General features: G+C 38.4%; 1 protein-coding gene across 6 annotated transcripts in view; it reads left to right on the forward strand.

The window, feature by feature from the left end:
* The window catches only part of LOC311433415 (SAM and SH3 domain-containing protein 1-like), a 547,080-nt gene that overhangs the window by 215,622 nt on the left and 310,142 nt on the right, over positions 1–21,316 (forward strand). For 2 of the 6 annotated variants that reach the window (XM_084512506.1, XM_084512512.1), the window contains exon 1: positions 4,220–4,287. The exons of the other annotated variants lie outside the window; for them this stretch is intronic. In XM_084512506.1, coding sequence (XP_084368632.1) covers positions 4,227–4,287 — 61 coding nt within the window. In that variant the 5' untranslated portion in view covers positions 4,220–4,226. Of the gene's footprint in view, positions 1–4,219; positions 4,288–21,316 lie in introns of those variants that run through there. 6 annotated transcript variants of the gene reach the window in all.

A 21,316-nucleotide genomic window follows, 5' to 3' on the forward strand; every position in this document is an offset into this window, starting at 1 on the left:
AACCTAGGAGTGCTAAAAGATTGAAATCTATAACCCCAAATATGGATTTAATCCCTGAAAGCAGTCCTTTTGAGCATGGACAAATGTTTAATTTTTGCTTCAGTACAGTCAAGTTGCTGACCTTTATATGCAACCTCACAGCTGGGGCACTCATCCAGTGCTCTCAAGCTGTCATTTCACTTTCCTCCTTGGCCTGAGAGACCTCAAATGCACATCACCTACCTCGCAAGAGGACATCTCAGCTGGGTAAAAGCAGCTGCACCATTGTGCTGAATGCAGATGTAGGAGGCCAGAAAATGAGCAATCAAAAGGATGGAACAGATATGTCATTTGAGGACTACACTGTCATTACCCAAATGATGGTTTGAACATCATGCAGCAAGAGAAGGGATTTTTATCTATTACTGCTTTCTGGTGCTTTGCTATAAATAGCTACTACGTACCTTCAGGCAGACCTGGAGATCATGCCTGTATCATTTAGTGGTACAGATGTGGCTAGCGGGGACAGCCAGAAGTTTGTGAAACAACCTCCATGGATGGAGGGCAGTTAAGTGTCATTTAAACTGTAAATTTGGTGCCTCAGTGCTTGTGCTGCTTTAGACATTTGACACTCAAGTTTCAGGTTATCTGTGAAAATATTCCTCTGGCCAAATCACTGGTGTTATGAACAGTGGCACTTAGATTAGCAACCAATATAAAAACATGATGTGTGTAGAAAGAAATAAGAATGGAAACAGCAGTAACCGCCTAGTAGCCACCAGTGCTAGAGTGCACATACCTGGCCTCGTTCATAAAAGATTTCACAACTAGTATTTTCTAGTGATCCTAGGAAGACTCAAAATATTTGCCACCTTTGGGATAATTCTAGGCATATGTAGAAATTTCAAACAAGGACATTTTTATTGAAGAAAGAATCTGACATCCACCTTGGAAGCAAAATAGCTCCATGTATTATAAAGAGGTACTGATAATAGCAATGCAAAGAAGAAAAGGGATATGAAAGGTCTCAGCAAAACAAGTAAGTGATATAAAGGGTAAATAGCTAAAGGGTAGACTTACTGATTGTGTTTGGTGCAGATATGTGGCTTATACTGAGGCTGAATTCTATGGGTTACATGTCAGTAAAAAATCACAGCTGAACTTCAAAGTACTCACTTTATTTCATAACTATACAAAATCAGATGAAATTTTCTTGTTCCATTTTTCAGTCTGAAACACATTTTTACAGATCCCACTTTTTAGCAAGTCAGGGCACTTAGCAGGAGCTGCAGCAAATTCTTTCAATTCATTTATCAAAGCATTTGCAGCGCCCATTATAAAACAACAATAGATGTTAACAAAAGGAAGTTAATCTGTATTCTATAAATAAAAAGCTAGAGAACATCAAAGCTACTTGCAAAGTCCTGTGTTTCTTTTAAGTTTCATTTAAGTTTCCCTTCTTTGCATCCATATGATGAAAGCTTATTTAAGGAGCCCAGCTAAAATATTCAACATTGTAGGAAAAATAAAAATAAAATAAAAAAGAAAACAGCCTACATAAAGAGAAGTAAGAAAAGTGCAGCTGAGTGAAAAAGATGTCAGAAAACAGCTTAGATGTTGGTAGCTGTCATATACTGCTGAGGCAAAGCCCTGCAGACAGGCTTTAGTTGGCTGCTGCTCTCCTCAGCATGCGAGGTCAGTGCCCTGAGCAGCTCCCGCAGCACCACTGGAAGGAATCACAGCAGCACACTCACCCGTCAGCATCCCCAGCCTCAGTGCCTGCCTGAAGCTGAGCCTGGGTTCCAATTATCTGATGCTGCCAGCGTGGTTCCTCTAAGCCCACCCAAATAAAACATGATCTGTTGGCCTTGCAGAGGCTGCTCTGCTTTCCGTGTGAAGTTTCGCAAGCCTGCTATAATCTGCTCTGAATTTGTTCTGCAGTAGCACTGGTGGGTGTGACACTGAATGATACACACCAAGACAGCACTGAAACAGTCTCTGCCTAAAAGTCTTAAAGTCAAAATCAACAGGGAAAAAAAATGGTTAATCAAGTCTCCCAAGATAAATTGAAAGGTCAATGGCAGAGCTTGAATATGGAGTCTAGCAAAACAGCATCCTCTGCCAAGATAATCCATTACATGTGAAGGATGCAGGACAGAGGCAGCAGTGCCAGTAAAAGTCAGCATGATCTACCTCGCTGGAGCCTGGCTGCTGAGAGTCAGCATCAGGTAGTGATGGACGCAAAGTTTCATTCCCTACAATAAAGCCCATGAAACCTAAGACAAGGCTAGATTGTCATTTTCTGAAGAGCTTTTCATTATAGAGTTTGTTGTGTGTATATTACTCCAGTGTTAATGTATCTCAGTTTGCTTCATAGATTTTTAGGGGGCAGAATGGTTGTTTGGTTTGCTTGGTTTCAGAAGCTACCAAGACAAGTAATAGCAAAATCCATCCCTGATGCCATGCAAAGAGGTTAATCTCTGCTTATATCCTAGGTGAATTCAGCCTGTGACATTGCTTGAAAGCAAGTTAAGATATTTTCTATGATTTATGTTTTTTTTCAGAACACTTCTTACAGATGGGTAAAATAGATATCATTTGGTTACTTTACTGTTTGAAAAAAAAAAAAACAACAACAACAAAACAAACAAAAAAACCACCACACAAGAGACATCTTTAAAACATTACTTTATGTCATTGTATGTATTTCTTAACTGTTACTAAAATTAAGAGTAATGTCCATTTCTCAAGCTATTTAAATAATATTTAGCATTTCTCTTATTTTTCAAATCATTACAGAGATAAATGCAGCCATCCTAAGTGTACACTGCAGTCATGAGATCTTAAAACAGTAAGATATTTTATAACCCAAGCAGGGTTTCCATATTTGACTGTTTGCAAAAACAGTTATTAAATGTTGAGAGTTGGAAGAAATGTTAAATCTGGCACTGAGAGGAAAATAAAAGAGAAGAAAAAAAAAAAAAAAAAAAGCCTGTGACATGCAGGAGCAATCAAGCTGTGTTCAAGTATGCAAGCTGAGCAACTCCTCAGGTGTGGCCTTTCAGGGACAGGGGGTGGTTTGTGCAGCTTAGCATGTCTTTGTTAGTGTTCAGTGAAGGTAAAATTTTTCTGGCCCACATTGAAGTAAATGAAATTTAATACTCTTTTGCTGAGTAGCAGATTGCTCACGAGTCTAGGAGCTGCTCTTCAGAAGTAAGGAATGCTCCTGTCTCAAACAGTTTCTGAATCTGGCCTGAGATGGCTGTGTTCCTGGCAGACAGGCTCTATACATGCCAGCTGGGCCCCATCACACACAGATTTCCCCCAGCTGCCTTATAGGTGCCCATTTGAGCAAAGTACATGGGTTCTGACCCCTTGCAGCCACGCTGTATGCCTTTGCATTCAGGAGAGCAGTAACCCCATCTCCTACATGCCCAAGGAAGCCTGGTGCAACAGCCTGCCTCCAGCTCCAAAGCTCACATGCAGAGGAGGGGCGAAGCCTCCACATTTTGGAGGTGGGGAGTGTCCATGGCCACGTCACAGAACCACAGATGGGTTGAGGATGGCGAGGACATCTGGTCCAAGCCCCTGCTTAAGCAGGGACACACACAGCAGGCTGCTCATCACCATGTCTAGGCAGCTTTTGAAGATCTCCAAGGTGGGAGACCCCACAGCCTCTCTGGGCAACCTGTGCCAATGCTCCACCACCCACCCAGCACAGAAGTGCTTCCTCATAGAATCATAGAATATCCTGAGTTGGAAGGGACCCACAAGGATCATCGCGTCCAACTTCTGGCAATCCGATAATTCAGACCATGTGACTAAGTGCACAGTCCAAATGCTCATGTTCAGGTGAAACCTCCTGTGCTCCAGTTTGTGCCCATTGCCTCTTGTCCTGGCTCTGGGTACCACAGAAGAGAGCCTGGCTCCGTCCACTTTACAATCTCCCTTCAGGTATTTGTGGACATTGCTGAGATTCCCCTGAGTCCCCTTTCCCCCACGCTGAGCAGTCCCAGCTCCCTCAGCCTTCCTCACAGGAGAGATGTTCCAGTCCCTTCACCAGAACTGGATTGGGCTCTCCCTTCCTCCAGGGACTTTGAGTTTAGAATAAGCCCAACCTGTGGGGCTGCCAGCCCCACCTGGGGCCTTGTTAGCCTGATGAGGGCAACATGGGTGGTTCCTGTTTGGAGGGTATAAAAAGGAGGTCGTCTGCCCCCTTCAGTTCTCTGGGAGGTGTGAAGGTGTTTATGGGCATCTGCATTTGGTCAAGAAGAAGCAGAAGGGAAAGGACTACAAATATGCTTTGGGGTGAGTGTTTGGGGGCTCTGGTGTGGGGGGTAGGCCTGTGGTCAGGAGGAGGGAGCCTGCCAGCTGGATCTCTCTGGCCAGGCTGGCCATGTATTATGTGGTGAAAAGGAAGGGTGGTCACCTGTGGTGGTCATTGATGGGGGTATATGACTTTTGGCAGGGTATGAATGTAAAGCACAAGTTTTGTTTTGTTTGCTGTGGCTTGCTTGGTTTTCAGGGGGATAGAGAAAATATATGCCTCATGAGTAGGCTGGCCTGTGAAATTGTAGAGACATGTACAAATACCTCCTCAGCTGAGGTCAGAGTGATTTATTAAAGCTCCTTCCCTAAATGCAGGAGGAGGGAGGGGGAGCACACAATGAGAGAGCAGGTATGTGCTGCCTGGTTGCCTCCGTTGCAAGCACCTCCTGTGGTTCCTGTGCTGCTGTCCTAGCCTGTCCCAGCAGCAACCTTATGGGGGTCTGTTTTAAGGGGTATGTGCAGGGAAATAAGGTATTCAAAGGAGTGTACTTCATTCAGCAATGTATGGATGTTAGCTGTCTAAAAGGAACTTCATCTTCCTTGGAAAATTTCTGGATTATGAATAGGAATACAAAAACACTCTATTGCTGGGTAGATGACTATTGCTACTATATGTTATTGCTTTATCCTGGTTGTAGCATGCAGAACAACTCAAGTTCTCTTATACTTCCTTGCCGTAGCACTGCATTGACTTTTGGATAGAAATAAATCAAATACTAATACTGACTTTTTGGAAATAGAATATTATGATTACTGGTAGTTTTTTAGTTTTTTATTTTTCTAAAAAATAGTATGCTCCAGAAACTTACTTCACTGGACTGTTACTTCATCTACTGCTAGTCATCAGAGGGTCAGAGGTTATCTAAAATACCTTCATAATGAAGATAGAAAACTAATGGTTATTTACAGAAGAAATATTTAGGATGCTCTAGGCTTTTATTTGCATATCATAGTTTCCTGGTTTTGGCTATGTATTGGATTTACTCAGCAATATTCAGTGCTTTAAAGCCTCATTAGAGTAGAAAACAGAGCTAATTTTTAAAATGCCTTCTGGTTCACTTGTAGAAATGTTTCAAAAGTGAAATAAAACTTTTGAAGGCTGCCTGTGCTGAGCCCCTCAAGGTGATGTTTCTTGACTGCTCCTGCCAGACTTCTGTACAGCCAGATCACCTAGTGGATTAAACATGATTTGCAATTAGGCACAGTTACATGCCTGGACGCTGCTACATGATGGCAGTCATCCAGCAGTGATTTTGACCTTTTTGAAGTTTCCTGAACTTTTAAAATTTTTTAACAAAAAAATGAGCTGACCTCTTCTCTCCCCTTTACCAAAGCACCAATATCTTACATTACCTTCTAGATACTGAGAATTTTTCTTCAGTGGGTTTTGGTGTGCTCATACACCAGATCTCTAAGGTGCTGTCATTGATATGGGTCTTTCTGAGAATACCAGAGTATTAGGAAAAACAAATCATACAGTAAAGACTTGAGGGGAGGTCTCTAGGTCTCCTGTGTGCTTCATGTCTTCTCCCACCCCAGGAAAGATATTTATCTCCCCTTTGGGTGATATGACCTTATCTCAAATAGTGGCTTAGAGTTATAATGTCATACTAATGCTTTTCTTCTATTTGTTTGCATAGAGAGCTTTTTTTCTCCTTCTCTGTTATCTGTCCTTAAATACCCTGGAAGGAGGTGGGGAAGGAAGCTCTGTGAAAGGATGAGTTGGAAATAAGGGGAGAGAGATGAAGTTTGCTCATGCCTACAGAGAAACCTCCTTTGACTTGTCAAAACTAACTTTTATCCAAAATGTAATTAAAGTTGCTTTGAAATGTCTCTGAGCAAGCACGTATGAAGTGTTCAGATGTGCCTGGTTCCCTTATCTAGGTGTGTTGTAGTATACTGCAGTGCTCTTCAGGCTTGCATCGTTTGGCCTTCCTATAGGTGACTAGCATGTGCCTGTGCCAAGCTTTCATGCAGAAAGCTCTCTCTGTCTGTTGGTGTAAATCCAGCTATGCAAAATGTAGATAGATCCAATTCCATGGCAGTGTTAATGTTGAGTGAAATTGCTTGTTACATAGCTTCTGACACTTCTTTAGTGGTGTATTCTATTGTAATATTCAATAATAAATCTCTTTAAAATAATCTCATCATTTAAGCTATGAGACTATGAGTATCTCGTATCATAGAAGAATATGAAGAGATATATTAAGTAAATGATATTAAAGAGACACCAAATGTATGTGGTCGGAGCCAAAAGGCAGGGGTTCAGTGTAGCCCAGGAGCTCTCAGTAGGGCAGAGACACTTGTGCAGAAGTCTCAAGGGAAGTTAGCCATGAAATTTGTGTGAGAGAAAGAAAGGAGCATAGGCAAGAAGCTGGCTTTTCAAGAGACATCTTTAACAGGTGACTTGAAAAGTGGCTGTTGTGCCTGCTGAAACCAGCTGTTAAAACCTAAGGAATAAGTTGGCTTTGTTGTGCTGGCTTGTCCTTTTCCATGGTTCTCTTTACACATTGCAGACTTTTCTATGTGAATGATTGTATTATTATGTTTAAAATAGCAGCGTAGTATATGGAAGGTGATAAAAATCAGGAGAGAGGGAAGAGAAGTGGTGAGATGTTATTACACAATGTATCACTTTCAGGTATTGCTGATGGTTTGTAGACTTAGTAAATGCATTTGAAACAGAAATGTTTGCATAGGTTTGACTACTTGTCAGTCAAAGCTTTACCATATCCCCGGTAACTGGAGATGGGGAAAACCATGCTGGATCACTTGCTTTATTACAACTTAAAAAAACAAAACAAAAAAAAAAAAAAAAAAAACAAAACAAACAAAAAAAAAACTCATAAATGGAAACTTCTATTGTGTAATGGTTTATTAATAAAAGAAAAGCGTTTGCAAGTTGATGGGAATTCTTATTAACAAAAAGCTGTTGTCAATCAAAAATTGCCTTTTCTTATATTAATGGTGAAGCTAGCTTTACAACACATGAAATTGAAGCTTTTGTGCTGGCACTGAAAAGCTTGCTGTTCTGCAGAGAAAGATGATCTTCAGTTTGTTTTCTTTCCAAGTCCTTAGTACAGACATCCAAGATCTTGAGGGGATTCTCTCTTATATTGTGGCTCTGTCTTCCTGTCTTTGCTGTTACAGGTGAAGTCAGCTTTGCAAAGACTTCTCTCTGCTTAAATAACAGCATAAAGAAGGACAGATAAGGTTTTTAGGTAAAAATTTGTCACCTAAAGATTATGCAGCAGCATTAAAACATGGGGGTAGATTGTTAATATTATTTTTATCTGTGAATATGATGACTTTTTGTTGACTCTTTGCTATAGAGAAAGTAAGCTTTCTCTCTTGAAATTTGATTCAAATCTCCATTCCAGTCCCTCTTACTAATCACTTTTTTCTGGTAATAATGCTTAAATATTAAATGAACTCCTGAGGCCATTCTGAGCCTTCCCCATCCTGCTAAACAAAATGGGGAATACAAAGAATGGTCTAAGTTGGCATCTGAAAGAAAGAGAAAGACATCACAGGAGTTCAGAGCTATTTGACTAGGCAATGCTTTCACCTGATCTCTTACATTTCTTTTGTCTACTCAGTGAAATTTTTCAGAACATAAGTTTTATGCTTGTCCAACATTGCTTTTCTGTGTTTTTCTTAATGATCATGCAGGTAAGGAGCTGTTATCTCAGAATATTTTCTTTTGCTACAAACCATTTAATATCTTGTTTTCCTGCAACATTTGAAAGTACTTAAACATCTGTTTCTTCTGTAGTTTCACCTTTACACGTGAAAGTGAAAATAGCACTCTTTTTGAAGACTTTAGCTTTGTTTCTTCTGTTTGTTTTTCCAAACTGTAGTCTTGCAATGACTGATTACTGAGAAACTTTTTTTCTGGACATGTTCCTTTGTGTGCTACAGCCATGGTATATGAATCATGTTCCATTACCTGTTGCTAAGTGAGTTGTTTATTATGTTATGTCCGTATACTCATTTGTATTCTGTACCTTGCAGCAATGCCAAGCAGGACAGAGCAGTCTCATTGTTTTACACTGACAGCAGAGTACATCTTGCTTAGCTTAAAGCATTCCCCACGTAGGCATCCACATGTGAACTGGCAGTGTTCCTTTATGAAGGCAGTGGCCCTTTTTGAAGTCAGTAAAGAGAAAGAGGCCTTTCTAGGATGTGGTTAAGATCATCCTAAGGTTGGTGCCAAGAAACACGATGGAAGTATCTTTTTCTCTCCACTGATGTGTAAACAGGGCATCTTGAAGTAATGATTTTTCAAGACGTTTTTAAGACATTTAATGTTAAGTGACACTTCTAAGTATGTTAAACCATTCCTTGGCTGTGGAGAGTACATAGAGATGTAGAATTTATGAGCATTACATATTGGGGGATTAGTACTAGCTCAGTGTTCTCAAGTTAATTACTGTGTGTTTTAAAGTATTTGTTTAGCATTTTATTATTATTATTAATGTCTTGGAAAAACAAGGATTTGCTTTTGTATGGGTGATAATTTTTAAGGAGTTCCTGTGTGTTATGGCTTAATACCTCTGGATGTTAGAAGCAGAGAGACGGATATGTGGGCAGAGGGCAGGTGAAGATGGTCAGAGGTGCAGGGCAAAAGCAATTTATCAAATGTTTTTACTGAACAAAAAATGTGATTTATTCTGTAGGTAGTTATTGCATGACATCTTTTGCTGTGATTCATCATGAGTTGTGCCTCTACTATACCAGTGCAGGGGGCAGAAAGTAGACAAAGAATTTTGTTCTGCTTCTGTGCAGGAGGCTGACAGAGGCTCATAATTTTCTGCCTTTCATAAGGCTCTGTGGAGGCTCTGATTTGTGTCACACTTTACTGAAGATTTTGTGGAACACTTCTGTCTGTAGTTCCAAAGAATTGTAATAGACTTGGGGGGAAAAAAAAAAAGTCTTTTATGCCCTAATTGCCTGATGACCTGATTGAAGAATGCAACCCCTCTACTAATGTTAGTGATATATTCCAAGTTTCTTGGAATTATAAAAGACAAGTTTCTCTGTTTGTTTAATGTGACCAAAATATCAAAGGAAGAACTTGGCTTTTTTGTTGATTTTTAAAAAGCTCGTTTAAACTTGGTAGTGTGCAGATAAAAGTATTTGTCTTCTACAAGACTTTTTTAGTAAGAACTTATATACATGTATAATGGACAAACAGGCATAATACCTGCATAGATAAACGTTTTAAAACATTTAATGAGTAAATGTAGCACAAACTGTATCTATACTTTTTTCCCCTTAATGAAGTTATTCATACACTTATATATATGGAAACTGATATGTACAGCCTGAATTTCCATCTGTTTTTATATAAGGAAATTTTCTTTAAAGCAGTGTAATTAGCCATAGTGCCTTAAAATTATGGGAGATCTCTTGTTGCAGTTTGTTGTTGCTGTTCTTTTGTGTTGTGTGATGCTTGTGATACAGCTTTTTTTTTTTTTTTTCCAGGAAATTTTTACCAGATTCTCTTGTATAAAAGATTGAATTCAAACTTTAACCATTACAGATACTACTGGAGTCCTAAAGACTTAATTTAGGAAAGTTTTGACAAAGACACGATGGAAGTTTAAAACGTTTTTGTGTTTCAAGTATGTTTTACTTCCAAAACTAGTTAGCTGAGAGAACTTTACAGTCAAAACTATTAAACACTTCAGTTATGCTCTACAAATGAAAAATAACAGTCTTTCATCAAAGCAATTCTAGTGTGCAGAAGGGGAGCTGTTAATGTCTGTATGCTGTGATGTGTTATAAAGTACAAAGATCTACTGAGATCAGAATTGATTAGTGGTGTTTGACACCTCTTGGGGTATCATTTGAAGGTTCTAGGATGGTTCTCAACCTGAAATCACTACTTGAATATAGAAGTTATATAGACCTGATTGGCTAGAATTATTTTACAGTATCACTTAGTTGAGTGAAAGAAAAGCAGTGATAGTAGTGTGACTCTACTCTGAGTAAAGAAATACAGCACTGAGAAAATAGTTGGCTTCTTCCTTCAGATGAGAAGACCAAAGGAGAATAAGAATAGAAAAATACTTCAATTTTCTCTTAACATATTCAGATTTATGATTCTATAAATGGGTAGGATAAAACAGCTATTTAGGTGAATTTCTGGCTTTATGCAGATGAAAATTCAATGAGGCAGAAAATGGAAACTCCATGCTAAATAGAAGCTGTTCTTACTCATAGTTAACTGATTGGAACAAATGGGAAATTAAAAGCAAGCCTGGAATTTAGTGACCCACTGGTAAGAGGCATCAGTTCAGTAGAACAAGGGTGGGAGAGAAATTGATTGAGTTCAGAAAATACTATGCATGAATGCAGTTAGTAGACAAAGAAGGGCCAGTTTTCCAACTGTTGAATTCCAGTTGGAATTTCTCATAGACTTACAACTGCATTTCATTTATATTTTTATATAACATTAATATGCCATCTGAAAATTGATTTATTTTTTTTTTAAATATGGAATCTTCTTTTGATCTCTCAAAAAAACGGGTATAAAAAGACTCTCAAAAAAAAAAAAAAAAAGGTTATATTGCATTCCTGGTGCCTTTGAAGTTTATGAGGAGAAGTTGTAATCTTCACAATTGCATTCTGTGGGCATTACCAGTTATATGTGGAAGCAAATCTATCTTCCATGGTTGTTGCAGCAGAAGCACTGAAGTCACAGTTAAATACTTTCAGTATCTCTAGTGTGCAAATGCTTTTTAAAACTCAGTTCCGATCTACTGACATTACTTCTTTAATTTACATATTTTATGATCATGTAAGTGCATCTCCAGAGAGGGACTTTAAAATGAACAATTATTTGGGCTTTTCTTTTCTCTGATAGACATTTTTTTTCTTCAGTTGTCTTTCTAGTATCATTTCCCTAAAGTAATTATGTAACTGGGTAGACTAATCTTCATTTAGTCTCTGCTGATCTTTCTCTAACTATAAAGAGAGAGACGGGTAGTGAAATTTGTCTCACAGCAGAAGTCTCAGTCGAAGTCAAAATGAAGGATTTTAAATTCTGCACCAAAATCTTTCTTGGTCTGATTTCTTAGTAGTAGACCTACTAAGAAGGGACCCCTTCCCATCTTTACAAAGGGAAGGGGTCCCTTGTATCAACACACGTAAGCAGTGCTTGAAGCTGCCTAATATTTCTGGTGAACCTGATGTCCTTATTGCACTGTTTTGTGGTTTTGTTTTAAGGTGCGTGTGAATGTCTTGAAGTTTGTGTTGTTGTTGTTTGACAAAAGGCTTTATAAAGAGTCATCTTTTCTCTGTGCCGAAAATGAGTGCTTGTAATTTCAAAACCACAAGTAATTGTAACCACCTGACCAGCCACACAGCACAACAAGAACTCCCCTGGGAATGTAATGGGCACACTTCAGACCAACAGCTTTAGAAAGGAAACACTTCCCTCTTTCCTTAAGTAAAGCTCCCAATGGCTCCACAATGGCCAGATCCTCATGTTCAGGAGTTGGTGGAAAACATGTTGTTAGTGTTATCACTGACTAGTATTCCTCAATCTAGGGTACTGAAATGCCATTTCTCCTTTCCATAGGACAGTTTGAAGAGGGTGCAAGGGGTGTGGTGTGTGTGGGTGGTGGAATTATATGGCCTTATTATTCCCCTGCATGGTCTGGTTTTGCTTCTGGAGTTGGACACATTCATAGGAAACTCACAGTTGTAGTGAGATATGTACAAAGTAGTGGTGATGGTCTCCCAACCCCTGTTGTGTAGCAGTTCTTTCAGCTGTAGCTCCCTTGGGCCTTGTGGCAGCCCACAAGCATCATTCTGATTTATTTTTTTCTTTCCTTAATGATATGGTGTGCCAACTGTATCACTGCCAAGTTCTCGCTAGTAGTTTACCACTTTACATGGAGGTCTATGAACCTTTACCTGTTTATTTTTTTTTAATAATGGAAGTAAAATTAACTTTCTCCCCCTCTGGGCTTCTGTGTCTAACTTCCACTCAATTTAGAAAGGAGGCTTAACAGGTAAAGGTTGTTTGCTTATAGTGTATGTAATACATAAAATAATAATTTTCAGGACCCAGAGGGTTGGGAGGGCTATTTTTATTCTTATGCATTTCTAATACTTGCTTAGAAACCATGCTTCATCCAGCTGCCAAATCTACTGTTGTTTTTGAAGGTAGTAAATGGAGTTGAGACCCTCTGCAATTAAAGAAAATACTTGTGTAGGTCTAGGTGATGAAAAACGGTATGATACTTTCCCTCACTTCACACAAATCACCTGAGGTCTCATTCTTCCAGAAGGTTTTTTAAGCTTTTTCTCTGAAATGCAGACGTTCAGCCCTTGTAAAGGTTTGATGATTTTGCTTTGTGTTGTAGTCAGTAAAACTGTTGAAGGAAATAGACTCAAATCCCTGTGAGTTTTCAGGGAAATATTATTTTGATGTTAAAGTGTAAAAACCTCCTCTGACCTAAATTTTTGTAAGTGACTAATGCTTTGGGGAATTGCATTTTCTAATGCTTGATTGGAGGTTATGTAAGGAGACTTTATGGAGAATGAACACTAACAATTGGGGAATTGACAAATCTCCAGTGATGTAGTCTGGTTATCTGCATATACATGCCTTAAAAATATATGGGATACAGTTCCTTCTCTCTAATTATATAACATTTTTTTTTTTCAGTTTTAAAAAACCTGTTCAATTCATTAACTTGAGTACAAGGATGTGCTGACATGAATCGAAGCAGGCTCTTTTTATTTTCCTGTGCTGATTGAATTGTTCCTCGTCTTTCTGATTTATTTTAGTAAAGCTACATTAAATCTAATGGGAAAACAAACACTAGGATATAGATAAAAGTGTAAATCTGTAGAGTTCAGAAAACTAAAAAGCAAGGTCATTGTGATCTGTCGCTTTTCCTGGTCTTCATAGATTTGCAGTATTTTGTTACTGAGGCAGTGATAAACGTGCAGGGTAAAGGACCTGTTCCTGGAATAAACCTACATCTTCTGATTTTTGGGATCCTCTATTTTCAACAGGGGTTGTGTGTATTTTGTTTTCTGATGAATGCAAACATCTTAAGTTCCATTTGACCCTGGGAAGAAAATGTGAATGGAGAGATGCTTTGTTTGGGGTAGAGACAGAGGTGTAAGGGTTCTGTATTCTTGGATGGAATAAATCTGCAGCCTTCCCCCACAGAGTGCTTGTGGGTGGTGGTCCAGCAGATCCAGACCAGTTTCCTTACTTGTACTTGTCAGATGCAGTCTGTCATGCTGATATCTGGAATGCATGCTGTTTAAAGTACGTGAGTCTGTGTATTTTGTATTTGATCTATGCTTTTTCTAGGCAATTGTTTATTTGTCCTCTAAGTAGATGTTTGGTACGTACCTTTAAAGGAGGTGGCAGAGTCATCTTCACTCTAATGTAAAATAACGTGTCACATAGATAAAGTTTTAGCCTGAGAAGTGATGGTATTCTTAGGCTGCATGTTCTGTAGCCTGCTAGCTCGTACCTGTTACTGAGAGTAGGCACTCCTTGGTAGAATGCAGAGAAGTAAAAAGAGGATAAAAATTATCAGAATTAAGGTTTGCTGATTTAGAGAGCTAGAAATACATACTTGGTCTCCCAAACCTTTAACTTTCAGTGGGTTACGTATTCTGTAGCTTTAGAAGTGCTTCTATAACTGTAACTATTCTGACGGATCTGAGAACTGTCAATGTTTTTAAGTACATTGTAAAAGAAACTATTTTGCAGCTGAATTAGAGAACTTCTAAAAATAGGATGTTAATTACATGAGTTAAAATTTAAATTGACTTGACTGAAACTTTACAAACAGAAAGGTTGTGTATGTTAGGGAATGTCTTTTGACACTTAACATTTCCATGTCCCTTATTTAAAAATTAGCTTAAGTAATTGGGAAAAACATGTAAATGTGTGAGGTGCCTACAAATGGAGTGAACATCTGACAGAATTTCAGTCACTGTGGGTTAGCTCCTGAAACATGCTGTGGTTGGAAGCATCCATGTAAAGGTAAGAGCTACCTAACAATTTGAATGTGCTGTGACACTAGGTTCTGTGAAAGTGATAAGTTGTGGGTCTTAAACCATTTCTTTAACATAAAAATCTTTATGCATTGTTTCATATGCTGAAAATTATTTTGCACATTTATGTAAAATCTTAATAGCAGACGATGGCAGAGAGGAAAACACAGATTTAAAAACATACAAACAAAACTATGAATTAAACTCTCTGCCAAAGAAAAGAGAAAGGATGTTCCAGTAGATGACATTATAAAGCTGAACTTAGTTTGCTATAATCTTTTGAGTAGGAAAGGTAAATGGAAAAAATCAGCAGCAAAATAAGTAGCCACAAAAGCAGCTGCTAGAATTTCAACAGCAAAAAATTCTTATGCGGTAATGTTTAATTTATTCAACACATCAACCTCACGGATAGCCTAGGATTTAGCAGCCTTCTGCATTAATAGGACACTTCTGGTGCCACTGAGGTTAGTGTTTATTGATCTTTAATTTGGCATGAGAAAGCTGCTTTTTATTCTTATAGAGTTATTCTTGAGTGTCCAGGCAGCTCCATCCATGGAAGTGCAGAAGAGGTGAAGACAGTAATTTGGAGGCTTTACAGCCAGAAGCATCCGTGTAAGCTGTATATGGTCTTCTAGTTCTTCCATGCTATCATGTGAAAAAAACAGCTCTTTGTACTCTGAAGGCCTTGTTCTTGGCTGCTGAATTCCAAGAGATATGGGCAGGTTTGAACTGGAAGAGATAGTGGAAACTAGGGCACCTGCTGGTAGGAGGTTCTGATGGCCTGACTGACTGCTCAGGACTGTCAGGGTGTGCAGCCTACAGGATTTAGTTCAGTTCTTTTTTTTTTTTTTTTTTTCCAAAGAAAATATATGCAGCAATACTGGAAATGTCCAAAAGTAACATTCATTAAGCTACCTTTGGTAATAAGATGCTGATTAAGCACCTACAAAAGCTCTGGTTAAAAATACCTTTTCTGTTAAATCTTTCATCTGAAGTGATGGGGAAATGTTTAACTTTGTGAAACCCTTTCATGTCCACAGAACCAACAGAAAAGAATGAAGTATCAGGGAAAAAGACAGATGTATCAAAAATCTATTTTCTTCCTCAAATAGACTTGAGATGAAAAAAAATGTTTCTCACACCATGCAGTTGTTCACATCTTTGGCTTATGACTTGCGTGTAAAAAGTTAATACAAGGACATTCCTAATGAGCAGAATGCCATCAGAAAGGCTGGCCACAGTTTAAACAATAAAAAGCCAGGTCGAATGAATTTATTGCAGAACACTAAAATTTCACACATGCTCTATCTGAAAATATTTTAGGAGTGCCATCTTTTTCATACCTTTCTCATTCCTTCGTAAATGTCTGTGTTTAAATAGCTGTGTTAAGGACTACACGTGCTACTATGGGTGACTTTAAATTTTCCTTTGAACACTTTTTGAGGTGGCTGTGCTTCAGTTTGCAGTTTTCTCCTGTACACTGAGAGCCCCACAAAGGACAGTATAAGCTGCAGCAGCTTCTGCTATTATATCGTAGTCACTGTGTCTGAAAGGGCTGTGTCATGCTGCGTTGTGTATGTATACTAGACATGACAAACAATTGCCACTCAGAATAATTAATCGTAATTAGCAACAAAACAGGAATGATTGTAAAATACCAACAGGCTTTTTTTATTTGCGTCAATCCTACCTATCTATGAGGCAGCAAGAAAGTAATTTTATAGAACGTGCTTTTGTAGTGTGGATCTTCATTTAGTTATGCAGCCACAAAAGATATCAAAATGCAGCTGATACAGCTGATGTTATGCAGCTTTTCTCACATGAAAGAGAAGGTCCCTATTCAAGTTAGGCAGTATTTATTTTATCATCCCTTAGGATTTCCAAATAGGATGTATTCAGGGTTGGTGATTTATTTTTTTTTTTTTTCAAGTTCTCTAAATATATTCCCTTCAGTGCTAGTGACTTATATCAGCACCACAGGATGAAATACAGAAATGAGAATAGAATTTGAGGCCAGTGCATGTTTTCTAGAAGCACTGAGAAAGATTCTTGTAGCAATAAACAAGAGACTAAGAGGGTAGACCAAGGCAGGATTCGGTGCATGTCCTCCTAACATAAACTGATGCCATAAAGCTGGAAATATAGAGCTATAAAATGGAAACAGTAAAGAGAGTGACTTTACCCTCAGGCTTGGCTCCAGTGTCTGACTTAAAAAAAATAAAAGGGGCGGGGGGGAATGACCTGTGCGCTGAGGCCTGGAGAAAAGGTTATGATTGATTTGACCCTTGATACGTTAGGAAATCTAGCTGAATGCATAACCGTAATAAGCATGATACTGTATGCTGGTTGTCTTCACGGATAAGAACCAACTGGTTGGAGCAGTATTTGAAAGTAAGAACTAGCTGGTTTGTACTTAATGGGTCAAAGCACTCTGAAAACCCTAAACCAGCTTAGTGCTACTTTAGTTCTTATGCTTCTACTTGAAGGCTAAAGGCTTGACAAGTGTAAATAAACCAGCAAAATTCTTCCTATTCTTGAAAAGTTAATGAAAACACATTTTAGCATTTGCCCCTTCCCTCTTTAAATTCTTTTTTTTCTTTTTTTTTTTTTCCACTTGGATCAAAGGCAGACCATTCCTGACAGAAGAGAATTACCCCTGACCTGTCAAACTACATGTAAGGCATTGTTTGCATATTCTACATCAGGTGTTGTAAACTCCAAGTTTTGATAGCATGCAAACATAGATTTTGGTTGCAAATACATTTGTGCTGGCTACTGAAACTCAGGAGGGAGTTCTGTGGGGACATATCACAAATTACCGAATCAATGAATTGTTCCTTAAGTAACTGCAAATCACCTGAGGAAAGGAACGCATTGCTGGAGTGCCCCAATTTACAATGTGCATAGAAATTTCACACAAATAACATTTTCCTACAGCTGATAGAGAAATTAACCTCTACTTTCTTAACCTTTAGTCAAATTCTGTAAAATACATTTCATAAGTGGTGGTATTTCAGAAGAGAGGGGGGAATCGTGAATAGGAAAGTGCAAGTAAAGAAGGGGAGGCAGCTTCTCAGAATATGTATTTGGGGATAACATTTGAACACCAGGAGGCCCAAACAATTTAAGCACTAATTTAGAGCTTGTGAAAGAGATCTAATTACAGTGAAACTAACAAGGGCATTTCAGTGTACTCAAGTGCCACACTCTAGATTTGGGAATATGATTTTTTTTCATAAGAAAAATCCTTCATAAGACTCTTCATACTGGCTCTGCCTGCCACCCAGTATCTCTTTCAGTTAGGCTATTTTTGTGAGGATAGTTTTACTTTGTTCCCCCCTCATGGAAGTTCTTGCATGAGACTTCTGAAATAAGTCTTACTTCCGTTCCCATTAAATCAATATCAAAACTCTGGCTTATGCGTTACCTGATTCCAGTGATAATAGTAATGTGAGAGGACAGAGTCTCAGAAATTCTCCTTTTTTTTTTTATTGTTTCATATCTGAGTTAATCAGGCTCAGATCATTGCAGATATTAAGGGGCATAATTTCTTGTTAAGCAAATCACATTCATCAAAGTCAATGAGACAAGTGAAGAAATGCAAAATCAGTTGAAGCCAGGTTATAGCTAGCTACCTGGAGGGAACCTGATTCTTCCTTTCTTGAAAGAGTTTGTGAACTGCCTGCATAGTTGTATGTTATCGTTGACCAGCAGTTCTGTCTCAGAACAACAAGTTTCATGGATGACTGAAACAACTTAGCACAATTTTGTATGTTTTATACAATGAATATATAAAATGAAGTGCTTAACAAGTAGCAAATTTCCTTTCTCTGAAGGGATATGAATGGCTAAATTCTTGATCAAGTCAAGCTGTCAGAAAACCTAAGTCTTCATCGGATTTGTCTATCTTTTGTCTTTGTGTATTCATTTGATTAAAATGAATGTTAGGAGCATCCTGAGTAAGAAAGCAAATAATTACTTTATTGTCAAAATTTGATCCTTTTCCCCACTTTATTTCCTACTAGCAGCAAGATGAGAGCATGTTACTGGAAGACATAGGAATTACTGAGGACAATATTCTAGAAAGGAAAATAAGGAAATTACCATAGGACTAAGTAATTACGTACTCTCTTGACTAGAAAACAGGTGTGAACTGGGGTGACACTGTTTGAAGTGCTAGTGGAATCCTATGAGTTACTGCAGTGATTTTTTTCTTAATTACTATAGAAAAGTAATTTTTTATTACTGCTGCCCTCTGTTCTGAAATTCTGCCTCATTCTACAGTGCTCTGCTTGTACAGAAGTATACTTGTCCAGCATCTAAATACTGTGCTTCAGTGAGCAGACATATAAAAGGTGCTATATTTTTCCCCAATTGTTCCTTCTGAATTAATGTTTTTGAGGTATTTTATGCAAGAGGATCAAAACAGATTGTTTAAAGCAGCAAACCTGAGCCACCAGGGCAAGACAGACTAACAAAATTTAAAGGAAAAGCATGAAGGCAGCTTTTCAGTTGCTTTGATTTGCCTTAGCAGTCAATATGCCCTTGACTAGATAGGGTCTAACCATCTAGTACAAATTCCTATACTTGCCGCTTCAGTGGGTTTTGTTGAAGATGCTGGCTTTTAATATATGAGTCAGCAGTGTTTATCAGTTTCAATATCATGCCTCGGGAATATTGCCGCTTACACTTTAATATGACTTGGCTTGTCAATTCAAGTCTTGGCTTTTTTCCTGGTTTTTGAATTCTCATAATTTTATAGTTTATAGGGATCCAGGGATAATTCATGAAAATATGCCTGCTGGTTCTTAGGTAAACAGTTTAGGAAGAAGTGGCTCTTTGTTGCAGTGCAGTGTTTTATTTGTCAGGTTTTATCTACTGGATTTAAAGGTATAATGTTAAGGAAATGCAAATTTCAAAGATGTCATTTGAGTCACAGTGGGCAACTCAATTGGAAAATGCTCCTATAGAGGCCTTTCTATAAAGGTTTAATTCTTGTTGCTGCTATGCCATACAAAACTCTTTGCGTAATCGTGTTTAAAAATCATCTCACCTTTTCTAAGCCTACTCATGTGGGATGTTCAATCATAAACTACTTTAATTCATTGTGCTGGCATTTCTTAATACCCAGTGTGAGCTCTGATTCTCAGTATGTGCAAAGCCCCCAAATCATAGCTCCTTGATGCAGCATTTGGTGTAGAACTTTGCAGACAATGCACAGTGAAAATTTGGGGGATTTGCAGTACTGTTGCCAGCTTTGTATGACCTTTTGCCTCTTACTTGCTGCCCCACTTCTTTGAAATACCTTGGGTAAAGGCAAACCTTCTCCCTCCTCATCCCGCTCCTTGTATATGGCTTATATTAGTCTTCAAATGTCTGGTATGTTAGAAACCTGAACTGAATTTCTGGTGTAAATCACTTGGAAAGTAGCATGATGCTTTCTGCTAACAGAATCTTCCTGTGCAGAGAAGAATGTGTATTTCACTGCCTTGGCTTCCAAAATAGAGAGAGGCTGCGTGACTGCTTTTTTAAAGTGGCAAAGCGGTTTTTCCTTATTTACATGAAACGAGAACAATTGGATTAAAATAACTATGACTATTGTATCTTTCATCCAAATGTTGTATAAACACTTAAATTCTTATGACAAACTCGTGAGGTATCATTTAAAAACCAATTATTTTCATACATCAATTATTAATAAAATGAAGTTCTTCTCTAAGCATATGCTGTGAGTTGTGATATGAACCTGGGAATACTTTATCCAAATTAAACTGCAAGAGAATTCAGCAAGCTTAGAATATAATTACTGTCATCTAATCATTTGATTGAATGTGTTTATGTGGTGTTTTTTTGTTTGTTTCTCTCTTGGAGCTGTTTGTTGAACAAAAGCTCTTTATTGATCACTCAGCTGAATTCTCCACTTCTTCCTTTATGGATTGTCTTTCAATTTTACCCTGCTAAATGTATAAGATAAAACTATTTCTATTTAAAGAGCAGGAAAATCCCCATCCCTAGAAGCTCATAACCATGCCCTAACTGCAGCAGGGCATTTCACAGCCAACATCTGTGAAAATGCGTTTATGGTTTATTTACCTACCTTTGTCTCTGTTCCTGCAGAGCCTCTGCATAGGGGTATCTGAGCCCCTCACTTCCTGGAGTAGGGGAAAGGAAAATAAAGAAAATGAGAAAAGGATGAGTAATTCAAGTTCTGGTACCTCTGTCTGCATCAAATTGTTTTTTAAAGCAGGTGAGCTGCATGAAGAACAAGAATTGCCCATTCATTGCAGGTACCAGAAGACTACTTTAGAGCAAGAGTCCCAGTACCGAGGACATTTGGCCCTTCAGTGTGAAATACAGTTGCAGTACTGAACAGCTCCTGAACAGTTCCTCTTGTGTTTCCTTATGCAAACCTTGCTGCAGACCAAAACAAACTATCTACTTTATAGAGGGTTTTGGTTTGCAGATGAAGACAGCACAAACCAAAATCATGTTGAATGGTTGCTAGATCCCAGGAGCTTGCTGATAACTGAGTAAACTGCTGAATAGTAGCTTTCAGTGCTTGGACCTTGATTTTGTATGGGGTTTTTGTGGTTTTGTTTTTTTGGGGTTCAGTGACTTGTTTTTACATGTATTCTCTTATCCAGCATTTTATGAGCACTACATGTTCCCCTTCCCCCATTTCCATATTTCCACATCTGTAGCCCTCACTATTCCTGCATCTTGAAGTTACTCAATACATCTTCTTGCCACCTTCCACCAGCAAGGTACTTGTTCCATTTCCAAAGCGATATTCCAGGCACGTAGGTAGTAACCGGTAACCTAAAGGCTCCATCAGCTGTAAAAGAACAGTTTAGGGAAGCTGTTTACTCTGAAGCATTAACCAGCAAAGGTGGGCTCGAAACATCAATTTTCTGAAAAGACTGTTTCCAAAATATGTTGCTACTGTACTGATTGATAGAGAATTTGTACT

Source organism: Aythya ferina, assembly GCF_964211825.1.
Source record: "Aythya ferina genome assembly, chromosome: 3".
NCBI lineage: Eukaryota > Metazoa > Chordata > Aves > Anseriformes > Anatidae > Aythya > Aythya ferina.